Raw genomic sequence first — 14338 nt, 5'->3', positions numbered from 1 at the left:
TTGACTTTTAAAGACTTGCTTGCACATATTCTCATTCAGCATTTAGCTCCAGGCTAACAAGAAAAGGAAAGGTCAGGAAGCATTTGGGCTTAACAGTACCATTTGGAAAAAACATGTCTACACAACCAGACAAAAACTACTGGAAACTATTCATACAGACCCCAATCAGGACTTCTAATCTATCCATCCATCTTAATCAGGCCTTTGCTTTAGGAAGGCTTTTAATTCTCTGGTTTCAAGGTGCTAGTTTCACCCCAAATCACTTGAGGGAGTGCTTTACAGAACCTATGGTGACCTCTTCCCCCTTCTTCTTCCTCTGTCTTGCTATATTTCTTGTACTTTCATTGTGTTAAACTTTATAGCAAAGCTACAGACTGAAAATGGCAGTCCCAACCCTGTGGAATGGTGTCTCCAAAGAGGCAGAGAGCATCCAACCTGACTCCTCAGAGGCCCATGCTGCCTCAGGCATCAGAGGCTCTGTGTTCTGTGGAGAAGAGATCCTAGACTTCAATCTTAAAATGAAAGAGCTTGGCAAGACCTGTGGACAGGACCTAGAAGGGACCTCCAGGGTGAACTGAGCCATATCTCTGTGTCTGAAGTCTTTTTGAGTTCAAGATGAATGCTGGTTCTACCCTCTCACCTGCTTCCCCTTTTTCCTGAGGGGACCCTTGTGTGGAGGTGGGCTGGAGTACTCTTGCTCTGGCTTAAGAGAGCTGGTTGTTAAAAACCTCAGGAACTTTGCAAGATGCTTGTTACAACAACCATTATTAAAAGCTTATTAAATTTACAGTGTAAGTTCTACTAAAACAAAATTATTAAATGCTTGTAATTCATGCCTTCCAATTATTTTACTATTATTTATGCTGTTATGGGAAACTCGAACAGAGACATGGGACATTGAGGCAAGGAAGCAACATTTTATTGTGCTGGCACAGACTCAGCGGACTCGTGTCCAAAGGCTAAGCCCCGAGAACAAAGGGGTTCTCACCTTATATACCCTTGCAAGCAGGTTACAGAAGCAAAAAGCAAGGTTTAACTTATATATGGTTATATGCAATTCTATAGGCTACTTAACCCTAGTGCTACGGTGACCTTCTACACCCAGTGCTACATGACCTTTTTCACGTTTAGATTCTTTAAGTTTTATCTCTCTGCTATGCCATCCCTTCCTCCCTGCTATTTTATCAGAACACAGGCTTGTCTGTTTCTTTTCTAGTTCTCTTCCCTGCTACAGTGGTGTTGAGGTTTTTGTCTACGGTCTCTATACGGTGGCCATAATATTTAATGGGATGCTATTGCACATCTCTTTCCAACTCCATATTCAGTGACATCACATTGCTAACTTGAAATTGGCCATGCTTAGAGCATTTATACTGCAGAAATTGGCAAGTGCTACAAACCCAGGCTTCCTCCCCCAACCCTATGCTGAGTAGGCATTTATTGGCACTCCTTGCTTTTAGGTATTGACCAGAGATAACAGAACGAAGTACATCAAGCCTGTCTCTTTCCAAACCAGTCTATGGCAGTTGCAGGCCCTGCATTTAGATGACTAAGATCTATGCCTGAGCCATGTAGAAAACCATTAACTAGAGGGTTTTTAGCTATAAGGACTTTGTTTGCCTTGCTAGTTACTTTGGAGGAGTTTTGAGTCATGACTTTGTTCATGTTCCTTGTCATAACTATATCCTGGCTTACCTTGACATCTGGTGTTTACTCCAAGCTGAGATTTCTGGGAAGGGCAATTGGAGGCTAAGGGTGGTTCCTAGAGACAGATGGGCAGAACGTCTGCTTTGGCATCGTCCAGGGAATGGGCAGCAGTGGTCCGAGTAAGCACCACTGACCTGCAGGCAAGACAGAGCCTGCCAGGTTAGCCATGTGCTTGGCATCAGGAGCAGGGGATCAAAGCCAGCAGTGGTCACAAAGAGAACAAAACCATCATTGTGGAAAATTGTTACCCAAAAGGGATGGGCGACTGTTGGACTTATGGGATGGAAGTATAAATGATAAAGTACACACGTGTTTATAAATGGACTTGTTTTTGAAGACAAGGCCAGTGCAATATGGTTTTCCAGTGATCTAAGCCTTTGCACATATCATCATGTGGATCCTCACAGGAAAAACAAGAACAACAGCACACTTCGGTTTTATCTTCCAGTATAAGATCATTGAAGACACTTTTGTGGTAGAAAGGACTTGTGTCACCCTTAAGATACACAACAGCCAGCAATAAATGCCTTTTCATTGTGCAAGTAAGAAAATCCATAAATCCATTTGTTTTTTTCCAGAAAACACATACATACACAAAGTTGCATTTAGATACTCCTGCAGATTCGTATTTAAGAACAGTGTTTCTCAAATCAGTTATTTGAAAGTAACCCAAAGTAGGGAGCAGACACGTCTACCAACACCCTTGCTCTGTTGTTTCTAATTGTGAACTTTTTTAAATTGTTACAACCCTGGATGAATGATGGGAATATAACAGGTTGTAGAATTGGAGAACACGAAATCTTTGTTCCTGGTGGCAAAACATGTTTTTCTCATTTTCATCAGAATGTGTGATCCATGCCATTTGAAATCAAATTCCAAACACAATGAGCCATTAGTGTAATAGCTCATTACTAACAGCGGTCTTATAAATAATACATTCTTATCATGCACATGCAGCTCGCTGTGAAGCCAGCAAAAGGTATTTCAGGCCATGGAAGTTTTGTTGCGCCAGCGCGGCTGTAGATTAGAAGGACATCTCCATGTGAACCAAGATGGATGCCAATTTTCTCTGCCGGGAGTGAGGCTGGCCGTCTCTTTCTGCACATATGGTAGATGGATTGGTTAATCAGTGTCTGCTGAGTCTTGGGCCTAAAATTACAGAGAAGCCAGACAACTGCAGCTACACAGTCTTTGTTCATGAGTGCAAACAAGAGAAACAATCACTTGTTATTTGGGAAAAAATTAAAATGTTTATTTTGGACTTTTATTAAAGTGTCAATGGCTTTATAAAACAGCTGTGTAAATCCAGCCTTTTTACCGCAAGTATCATCTGAGAGTAAAAGAATATGCATGGAAAAATTAATTTTTAAAAAATACTTCTTGAATTTCATTTTTTGGGGAGAAAATAAAGTGTACCTCACATTTATTTTTTAAACACATGCTTGAGAATAAATGGTTTTTAACTGGAAGACAACTTGGAGAACAAAGTTTAATAACTAATTTTTTTCTCTGCCATCTAAAAGATTATGTATTATTTATAGCTTGATTCTCTATTTTAGGATGTTAGAGCATTGAACATTTTCTCTGCATTTGTATAAAGATGCTGCATTCTTGGCATAGGGAATATCTGTGCTTGTTGAGTGTTTCTGCTTTCTGAATGGAGGGGCTGTCTCATGAAATGAAGTATGAACACTTGAGGAACAGGACACAGTAAATGCTGATTTTTCATAAAAGCAGTCAGTCTATCTAAGCAGCCAACCAGAATTTGCTTAAAACTAACTTAGTAGCTAACTGGAATTAGTTGTATGAAACCTAAAGGACATTCTGTCTTTCCATTTTAAAATTTTATATATTCTTCTTGCAGAGAAAAATGAAATACAGAATTTTTTTATTGTTTTATTATTCATATATGCATACAAGGCTTGGGTCATTTCTCCCCCCTGTCCCCACCCCCTCCCTTACCACCCACTCTGCCACCTCCCTCTCCCCCCAACCCCCTCAATACCCAGCAGAAACTATTTTGCCCTTATCTCTAATTTTGTTGAAGAGAGGGTATAGGTAATAATAGGAAGGAACAAGTGTTCCTGGTTGAGATAAGGATAGCTATACAGGGAGTTGACTCACATTAATTTCCTGTACATGTGTGTTGCCTTCTAGGTTAATTCTTTTTGATCTAACCTTTTCTCTAGTTCCTGCTCCCCTTTTCCTATTGGCCTCAGTTGCTTTTAAGGTATCTGCTTTAGTTTCTCTGCGTTAAGGGTAACAAATGCTAGTTAGTTTTTTAGGTGTCTTACCTATCCTCACCCCTCCCTTGTGTGCTCTCGCTTTTATCATGTGCTCAAAGTCCAATCCCCTTCTTGTGTTTGCCCTTGATCTAATGTCCGCATATGAGGGAGAACATACGATTTTTGGTCTTTTGAGCCAGGCTAACCTCACTCAGAATGATGTTCTCCAATTCCATCCATTTACCAGCGAATGATAACATTTCGTTCTTCTTCATGGCTGCATAAAATTCCATTGTGTATAGATACCACATTTTCTTAATCCATTCATCAGTGGTGGGGCATCTTGGCTGTTTCCATAACTTGGCTATTGAAATACAGAATTATTGAAGAGGAATTTCAATCACAGTCATCTTTCAATATGGACAATAGAATTAAAAATCTTTTGTTACTTTATAAGATCTTGGTACCAATAATAGATTCAGATTGGCTAGTTACTCAACTTTTTTTGCCTGTACAGTTCTCATCAAGGACCTAACATCATGGGGAGCATTACAAGTACTTTAGAAGTCAGGGTCTCTTAGTGTGCTGAGGGGTGATTCTTTGGAAGATCAGACCCATCTGGTGAATCAGCTTGGCCTTACTCAAGTTTATGTCACTCAACTATTTTCCACTAAACCTTCTTTCCTCACCTCTTCTCCCATCAGACCATCCAATCAGTAAATAAATGAACTCAAGAGAAATTGAAGAGTTCTCCCAAATAAGGAGCCAGTAACTTTGAGCATTTGCCAAATTGGGGACCAATAAGATGGGCACTGGAACAACCTGTTTTACCAAGAATGTTTGTGTTAGAGGGGAGAAAAGTGCACAGGAGGCCTAGGCTTCCAGTGAGATAAAAAGACACCAGATGAAAGAGCATATAAGGTAGGCAGGGGGATTAGCTGAGAAAGAGTGTAAGTGTAAAGTTCCAGTAGTTTCCCCTCAAGAACTCTTCTGGCAACTTTCCTGTTACTTATCCATTTTTAGGATTCCATAGTGGTCACTTGTTGGATAGTTCTTTGAGCATATTGTATGTGCCATGCATTGTGCTAGATGCTATAGCTACTTAAGGAAGATACTCTCTCCTTTCTTAAACAACTCAAAGTGCCCACCAAGTCACCAGAGGAGCACATGTAGAGGGCTCATGGAAGTTTCATGAAGAGTATCACTTGAGGTCTGATAGAGTAACCAGGTGTTTTGGATGTTCCAGGTGGAAGGTAAAGCTGTTGGGTTCATGAATGTGTGCTCGAGAGTGGACTTGCCACTGCTCCATGAGTGCTTCGACTTGGGGCCTTTCCACGGACTCTGTGTCCCACATCCTGATGATGTTCTGGAACCACCACAAGAATACAGTGTTCAAGAAATTCAAGGTAAGTGACTATCTCAGGGACATGTCAGGGAATTAAACCTATGCCTTATACACAACTGTGCTTTTGCTATGTGATGGAACTAGACAGAGCAGGGGCTTCTGTGTCTCCTCCAATCCCCTTTAAGAAGTAGTTCCCATGGTTAATCACATCCTTGTGAAAATATCTATGGGCACAGATAGTCAGTTTGCACAGGTATAGTTAGACTTGGTGACCTGGAAGCTAAGTGTTCCCAAATTCAGAATGTACCCTTTCAGAATGTTCATTGTTACAGTAAATATAAGCAATGGTGAGATAATTGCTAACATTTTAAGATTTTTTACCTCCACACACGCACACATATAGCCAAAATACAACAAATGAAATTTCAAGTCAAGAACTCAAGGAGTTAGGGAATGTAGCTCCTAATGTCGTTGAGTGCTTGCCTAGTATGTGCAAAGCCCCTGAGTTCAATCCCCAGCACCACAAAAAAATAAAAATAAAAAACCAAAAAGAATTCAAGATGTTCCATATGCTTTCAAATTTTAATCCCAGCAATTAGTACTTATGTGTCTATGTCTTTGACAAGACCTTATGTAGCAGAAATCTATTACACGTAGTCATTTTTAACTAGCTTATTTCTAGCCATATAAATAATAAAATTTGAAAAAAATAATAAAATTTGAAATATTGTTTATGTTAGTATTTTCACCAAATAAAATGAGGTAATCTCAGACTTTGGTGTTTTAATTTATCAAGGGCTTACCACATCCATAGGTGTCTTCATAGCTAAGTGGGTTCTTATGGCAGGTCAGTGCAAGCAGACAAGTGATTTGGATATGGTAATTCACTACTCTAAACATGGATTTCTTTGTTTGTAAAATGGGCATAATAATGATACCTCCCACATAGGGGAGTTATGAATTTTCCTTGATTTAAGCCATGTAACATGCTTTACATGATGCCTCAAACAAATTTAGCACCAAGTAAATGTTGATCATATTTGTTAGCAGTTTCTTTGTGGTTGGCTTTTCACCTACTTGAATCTCTCGAAGTTAAAATCAGTATATTTTGAAATGCACTGCTTTCTCTTATCTGAGGGATTTTTATCAAGATTGTTCAAAAGTAGGAAGAGGAGCACTTCAGGTGGTGGCAAAGGACTTGGTATTGTAGATAATTACAGGTGGCAGTTTGACTGATCATATCTCCTGAATGGGAAGACCAACCACATGGGCATTCATACCTTTTCTGACTACATACCCTCTTCACAGCCAGGGATGGAAAAGTGTTTTCCTTTTGTATTGATGACAACATCCTTCCTAAAGGATGGATTTGAGGTTATGATTGTTTCTTAGTAGAGGCTGGCTTGTTCATGCGTCCCAGAGAAGAGACACCATAGATGTGTTCTGAAGGAACACCATAAACACCATGAGATAATCCTGGACTATAAATTGTCACTATCATTTTCCAGTACTTAAATCCTTCTTTGAAGGTGGACCAAATCTGAGCTCAATGTTTTCTTATATAAAATGGAGATAAAATAGTATCTAATGCAAACAATTATTAGGAAGATTAAATATTAGAATCTTTGTGACGTACTTAGCACAATGCTAAATAAGCACAGAGTAAGTCCTAAAATATTTTTCATTGTTTTATACTCCCCAGGAAAAAAAACTGGTTTTACACTTCCCCATGCTGTCATTATTTAAAAAAACAAGTTGAAAAGATATATTTTCTTCCAGCATGTTCCTGAGTGGCTCTGATGCTAGTGGCATTCCCTATATTGAATGGAAAAACTGCTGTTTTAAAAACTTTACTGCGGGCAGGAAATTCAAAATTTAAATAGAATTACTTAAAACCACACATTATCTACTGTGTCTCTTCTTGGTAAAAGCCAACAGAGGTAGAAAAGCTAGAAGTCTTACTCCTTTTTACCTCCTTTAATATCTTTACTTAAAATCAGTTATCCTAGGACAGGGTGGGAAATGAAGGAAGTAGGAAAACTTTTCTTGTTAGCGCCTGCACCTTGTTTATTTTTGAAAATTGGCTTTGTGTTCATTGACACAAAGAGGATTCCTTACCAGATTTTCATCAGAGAGCTACAATTGTAGACTTCCAAATAACTCAGGGATAGCTCATTATATCTAAGCAAAGAGTCATCAACACATTTTGCTGTCATTTACCTATCAGCAACAACAAAGAATGAGGCTCCAGAGAAAATAAGTGTACTGTGATTTTTTTCTGATGAAAGTCTCAAGTTAAAGGAAATATAATTTCTCAGAAATATGAACTAAAATTCTTATTTTTGAATGAGCAAACATCATCGTGTCTTATATCTTGTATTTTGTTTAGTGTTTTTTTTCCATTTCAAAGGATTTTCATATATATTATCTCACTTTATCCTGTAGCTTGATGTCCAGGAGCTAGTGCAGATGGAATTATCTCTGCCCAAATTCATCCAAGGTTTGAAAGCTTATCAGTAGTTGACCTAGAACCCAAACCCAGCCTCTATCTGCTTTTCTACAAGGTGACAGTGTTGGCAAGGTGATTTTTTTCCCTTTGGTGCTTGAATCCAACCCAAAGTGCTGTACTACTGAGTCATGTCCTTAGCCCAAGTGACTTTTTATCCTGGATAGCTTTAACTGAAAAACGCAATGACATAGCTACTTCACTGGATACTGGATTACTTTCATGATTTATCAGTGACTCATTCATGTCCCTCCAACTTATATGTGTGGGAAGGGGGAGAAAGAGAGAGAGAGAGAGATGAAGAGATAAAGAGAGAGAGAGGTGGTTGTTGTTATGGCTCAATGTTCTCATTGTATGTGTACTCTGGATAACTTCTTTCTGCTGAAATCTTCACCTGAGTGTCTTTAGGCTTTTCCAGAACTATAGAAGACCATGTTGACCCATGCGAAAGGCAAGTAGCAAGGCCCTGTTCCCCAACTGATACTTTCTCCATCAACTAACATTTAAATGGTTGTAATTGAATCTTTGACTCAAGGTTCTTGTCTGAGGTGACCCAGATCAATATATAACTGGTCCAGTCTTTTCCTACCAGCTGTGAAAGGATTTATTTATTTTATATACAATAGACTAAAGTTAGAATATAAGTACCCCAACTTCCTCCCTTACCCCTCATGTGGGAAAACTCTTAGACATAAAGTGTGGTTATCAGTGGTTATTAAAAGGTAATACACATTTTGTTCTTTCCTTCTCTTTCCTATCTCTCTTCCTCACTCTTGGACTTCCTGAAATCACCTCCCAAATAAATTTCTTGTTCTCAAATCTTTGACTCAAGGTATGTCTTTTCCTACCAGCTGTGAAAACGTAATTTCACACCAATCTCATCCCTTCCAAGCAGAATGATGATAAGACTTAACATCCTTCTTCTAATACAATAGCCCTCCTTCTCTAGTTCTTTACACACATTGTGATTAGTTTACTGACCATCACTTTAGCCCTTACAAGTTTCCATTGAATTTTAAAAGTTTAGCTATGCACATTTGATTTGTATTTTGCCTGAATTAATACATCTATGCATATATACATGTATGTATATATTGCATGTATAACCAGTTACACATTTGTAAATTTGGGTTTTTATGTACCAAACCTTGGGATTATACTAGGAGTGATAGAATTCAGATGCACATTTTTGTTCCTAAATAGGGAAAAACTAGTAAAAGTTTATTATGTGTTTAGTAGAGAACTTAGTTTAGAAGTAGCAAGTTTGGGACCCAAGTAGGGAGTGTGACTCAAAGGGCTTCCAGCCAGGTGGTAGTGGGCTCTGTTGGCATCTCACTGCCATGCAGTGGTTGCATGCAGGGTCTTGGACATTATAGGTTGCACACTTGCTCCTCTTGGGTGGAGAATATTTCATGCATTTGTGGACCAAAAAATGGGATTGATTTTTATTTTTAAAAAGACATTGTCAGTGATCTGATACAACTGTAAAGATTCACTTGATGAAGATGTATCAAATAGACTGCGGTTGTATTCTAGTTATATTCTCCAATCAAAGTTGCTCATATTCAGTCTTCTGATAAACCTAATTTTGAAGAATTTTTTTGTTTATAAACAACACCAAAAGATGGGAGAAAAAAATGGTGATGCAAAAGCTTTCTGGATGGAGCTGGAAGATGATGGAAAAGTGGAATTTATATTTGAAAAAGTACAAAATGTACTGCAATCACTGAAACAGAAGATCAAAATGTGTCTGGCACAAATAACGAGTCTATCCAAACCATCATTCCAGTGAATGAAGCAACTATAAGAATCAATTCAGCATTGGTAAAGGGACCATCACAGAAAGAAGTGAATACCCAGAGCAGCAATGAGATTTGAGAGCATATCATACCATGTTAATAGGGGAAAAATCATCTGCCTGTGACTCAGATTGATCAGGAAAACAAATCAAATGCATTTCCCTCTATATCATATGAAAATGACTTTCCAGAAGGTGGATTTTTCTATCTACAGAAAATAAGGACTTTCTCCCTTTGGGAAATAACGTCATAGACTTTAGGAGAAAGGAATCATCTTTGAATTTATCTTACAAACATCATGACTGCTCTTGTGCCTGTCTGATGAAAATGCCACCAGCTTTCAAAGGAGAAAACCCTCTGTGGCTGCCAATCAAATATCACTTCCAAAGACGACATGTGAAAACAAACTCTCATTCTGCACTCCGTGTGAGTTAGAAAACTCCTTGTCGAAGGAGTTTACAAAACATGGAGGAAGTCTTTCGTTACCTGCTTGAGACAAAGTGTAACGTTTTATTTACAGACAGCTTTTCTTTCAATACCTATGTTCAGTTGACTAGAATTACCCAAAGCAAGAAGTTATTTTTTGTGTGCATATTAGTTAGTGACAGAGTGGAATCAGTGCCCATTTTTTTCTGCAATGAAATTGACAGTAGAAGGCTTCAACAGTTTAAGTACAGAAAGACTGTGGCCCCGAGCATGTTATCTAAGTAAATTTTCCACCATGTTTACTGATTCATGTGACTGTTCTGAGGGCTGCATAGAAATGTGAGTAGAAAAACATGACATTTCAAAAAATGTGACTATAGAGATACTTGTCAAGAAGTACTGCTGTATACCAACGTCTGCTTGTCTGACGGAAGCATGTTCACAAAGAGTCTAATATGGAAGGATAAGACAAAGAACATTCTTTGTCAAATATAGTAACTTGAAAATTAAAAAAAAAATGTAGCAAGTTTGTAAGTTGGGCATGGTGGCACATACTTATAATCCTAGTAGTTGGGAGGCTGAGGCAGAGATCATGAGTTTGAAGCCAGGCTGGGATACAAAGCAAGTTTAAGGCCAGCCTAGGTGACATATAAGACTCTGTCTCAAAAAAAAGCAAAAAAAAAAATTGAAAAAGCAAGTTCCTGGAATGTTAGAGGAGTTCATAAAGAAATAGTAACGTGCACTTGGAAAAGTCTTTCTGCTTGTGTGGGAGATTGTGCGGTCCAAGGACCCCATCAATCTTGCCTCTGAAAATGTACTGAACTACATCAAGATGTTCCATATGTCTGACAGTTAATGAATATTCTTTTTCAGTGACAATGAAATGACTCAAAACAGTATTTTCTTCCAGTTGGCCCCATCACTGGCCCTGTGTGGCACTTGCAAATCAAGCTGTGTCTTTTGTTAGCTACATCATCACAATAAAGATTTTGGAATCAGAATTGAGCTGGCAATTTTCTTGATGATGCATAAGGCAAAATAGGGCACAGCCTGCGTTTCCACAGCTGTATTGGCATCACCACATTTAATAGTTAAAATAAAAAAATAAAAACAAGCAAAAATAAAACAATTTTTGTTCCTCATGTAGGCCGATGTGTTCTGGGCAAGATGTTTTAAAAGACCCCTGCGAGGTTCAGACTTGTAAATCTCATTACACACCCGGGGCACACCTTAGAAAACCCCTGTAGAATTTCATGTGCTCCTTGGCAGGGAGAAATTTTATTTCATGTAACAGAATTGTGGGCTTTCAAAAAGATAATTAGTGTACCCCCTTGTAAGCAAACCATGCAGGAGAAGTGTTGTTTATTATACATTAAAAGGCCATTCAAAATAATATTTTCCATAACATCCACATGTTAAACAGCAGTGTTACCCTTAAAATCATTTTGAAAATCACTCTTGCTGTCAGGAAATGTTTCTTTATGTCTTATTTTTTGTCTTTTCATTGAACTTATATTTGCTTCTTACCTCAGATTCTCTCTTCTGCTGGGCTAGGAAACAATGTGTGTGCAGAGCTAAAAAAACAGTGACCAAAGTAAATATTATTTACTGTGTGTTGAATACCTCCAGGTCTTTAGCCTGTCTTCTAAATGTTCCATTTTATATTCCTGATTCCCTTCCATTTTTCTTTATTCATCTCTTAACACAGATTCCAGTTATGAATGAAACACTCATCTACAGAGCATAGCAATATTCCTGGCAATGTATTTACATGATACCTCTCAAAACAATGTATTTGCATTTATACCCTGTACATTCTGAGTTATTTAACTATTGACCCACTAAGGTTCTGTATTAATTTGCTAGGGCTGCCATAGTATAGGTGAGGCTAGATTCTTTCTATTGTTTAAAATAGGCTTAAAAATCAGAAATTTATTGTCCACAATTCTGAGGTAGATGTCTGAGATCAAGGTTTTTTAGCAGGGGTGATTTCTTCTGAGGCCTCTCTTTTTGGCTTACAGATGCCCGTATTCTCCCCTCGTCTTCACAAGGATTTCCCTCTATACCCATCTGTGTTCAAATTTCCTCTTATGAGAACACAAGTCATACTGGATTAGGGCTCACTTTAGTGACCTCGTTTTAATTAAATTACCTCTTTAGAGCCCCTATTTACAAATAGATAAATTCTGAGGTACCAGTGGTTAAGACTTCAATTTGGAAGGATGAGGAGGGAACAGACACATTTCAGCCCTTAAAAGGTTTCATGGGTCTCCCTTCTTTCCTCCGGCCCCTGACAGGGCTGGTATGTGTTCAGGGCCAGGGCTATTTTAGTGTTTATGTTATTCCATAAGCCTACTCTCTTCCCTTCACTGGATGCAAGCTGCATCCACCCAGTCTTCTCCTTGTAGTGACCCCCATTTCTTACTGAGTGGGTGTCTCACTGCTCCTGGTGTGGGTTTCAGACTCCCTGGGAGAGGAGCTCTGCTTATCCTTCAGTTCCCTGGTCACTACCACTTTCCTGGAGGCTATAACTGAGTGTTGGGGCCCCTGCCCATCTCTCACTCAGTGGCCACACACTGTTATTATGCACTTTGTGATGAATGCCACCAAATGTGCCATTTTCCCTTTATGATTTGGGATTCAACATCTCAGTTCTTCTTTCCCCTGCCTTTTCTTTTTCTAGGTTCCCGCAGTACAGTACTTTGATGCCTTGTGGCCAAGGCTACGTGGCTTTGACAACAATGCAGATAGTGACAGGGTCACTGTGACTAGGGGAGTTCCAAGGTGGTCCCCAAGAAAGAGGAAGGGACCTTTTCTCAGTCTGCAAGAGAGTCCTTGATTCTGCTGGAGAAAAGAATTTAAGGATGAGTCCGACATGAAATTTAAGAAGATTTATTAGAAAGCCACAAAAGTAAACACTCAAGAATAGAGTGTGGGCATGAAAGAGATGTGGTGTTCTATCTTTAGTGAGACATACATGTGTTCTGGGCTCCATCATTGAGATTCTGATCTATCTTGGTTTTACTGACCCTCTGGCTACTCAGTTATTTGCTTTGACTTTCACTCCAGAGTCTTACCTGAGGTTTCTGTTGTTTCTGTTCTTATGCTGGGTGTCTTAAAACAGTTAAACCAGAGGGCGTATAATTTTTTACTATTATTTTACAGGAACAGGTTTGATATTAGTGACACTTTAACATGTATTTTCTTTAAGGTCTGGTGACTTAATAGGGCTTTTTATAGTTCTTTGTAGGGTTTCTTTGGGAAGTTAGAGTGTAGGAATGCAGAGTTTACAGTTCTCCCTGGGGTGTCTCTGTGAGGTCAGAGCTCTATGTGTAGGAATGAACATATCATAAAATAGAAGGAAGGGCTGAGTGTAACATTTTACTTGTTTCTCCAGTTTCCCTTCCTTGTTCTTTCCATTTCCCTATCTCAACAGCAAAGTCTGCTTTATTTAATGTTCATATAAAGCCTACTATATCAATTTATATGTGTTGCAATTTGAATTTTGTCTATTTATTTTGTGGTGCTGGGGATCAAGCCCAGGGCTCTAGGCATGCTAGGCAAGTGCTCTACCACTGAGCTATGTATCCAAATCCCTGAATTTATTCTTTTTTTAAGTCATTGACTATCTTTGGCATAAGAAGGTAAATCTAAAGCTTTGGCTACTCTTGCCAACTTTGGGTTTCTGGAACTAGAACTTCTAATTCTATCTAGTTTCAACTGTTTGGTTTTCCATAGTTCTAGTACTTTGCTAGAGATGTTGATAAAATAAGTTAAAAAAAAAAAACAGACCTATGCACAGGCTGAATCTGTTACCTTCAAGGTTGACAGTCTATGCTCTTGCAGAAATTCTCAGAGCAGAGCCCTTGGACTTGTAACATGCCAGGAAGGATGTGAGCCGGACCCGAAACCCAGACCTATAGGCAGGGACACTCCCCTAAAGCCTGTGGAATGGGTCTTTTGGTACTGAACGAAACCATTCTGATTTTCCACCTTTATTCCAATGTTGGTTTCTCAGACCTTCCCAGTGTCTTCAAAAACAACAGCAGCAGCAGATGATGGCAAGCACTTAAGAATCTATTATTTTGCACAGAGCAAAGTGACCGAGATCCCCGCATTCCTACTCCCCTCTTTAGCACTGGGCGCAACCTGTGATATGACTCAGCCTTGCTCTCCAGCAGTCAGATTCATTTCACAATGGTGGAAATACAAATGCATTTTGATATAGGGCCTGGAGGTCTTTGAAAGAAAAGTGGCTTTATTTATATTTGTTATGATCATTATGTGCTGGGATTATTTTCTCAGTAGGTAATGTCTCTTTTGCCCATAC

The 14338-nt window shown here is 38.9% G+C and overlaps 1 protein-coding gene and 1 pseudogene across 4 annotated transcripts in view; both read left to right on the top strand.

Moving 5' to 3' along the window:
- The window catches only part of Cfap61 (cilia and flagella associated protein 61), a 310679-nt gene that overhangs the window by 38656 nt on the left and 257685 nt on the right, over positions 1-14338 (top strand). For all 4 annotated transcript variants that reach the window (XM_074074242.1, XM_074074241.1, XM_074074243.1 and 1 more), the window contains exon 8: positions 5179-5338. In XM_074074242.1, the coding sequence (XP_073930343.1) occupies positions 5179-5338 (160 nt within the window). The remainder of the gene's footprint in view (positions 1-5178; positions 5339-14338) is intronic.
- On the top strand, positions 9299-10464 carry LOC109690958 (histone-lysine N-methyltransferase SETDB2 pseudogene; annotated as a pseudogene).

This window comes from Castor canadensis, chromosome 5 (genome assembly GCF_047511655.1).
Source record: "Castor canadensis chromosome 5, mCasCan1.hap1v2, whole genome shotgun sequence".
Classification (NCBI taxonomy): Eukaryota; Metazoa; Chordata; class Mammalia; order Rodentia; family Castoridae; genus Castor; species Castor canadensis.
This window is presented reverse-complemented; position numbering and strand designations above follow the sequence as displayed.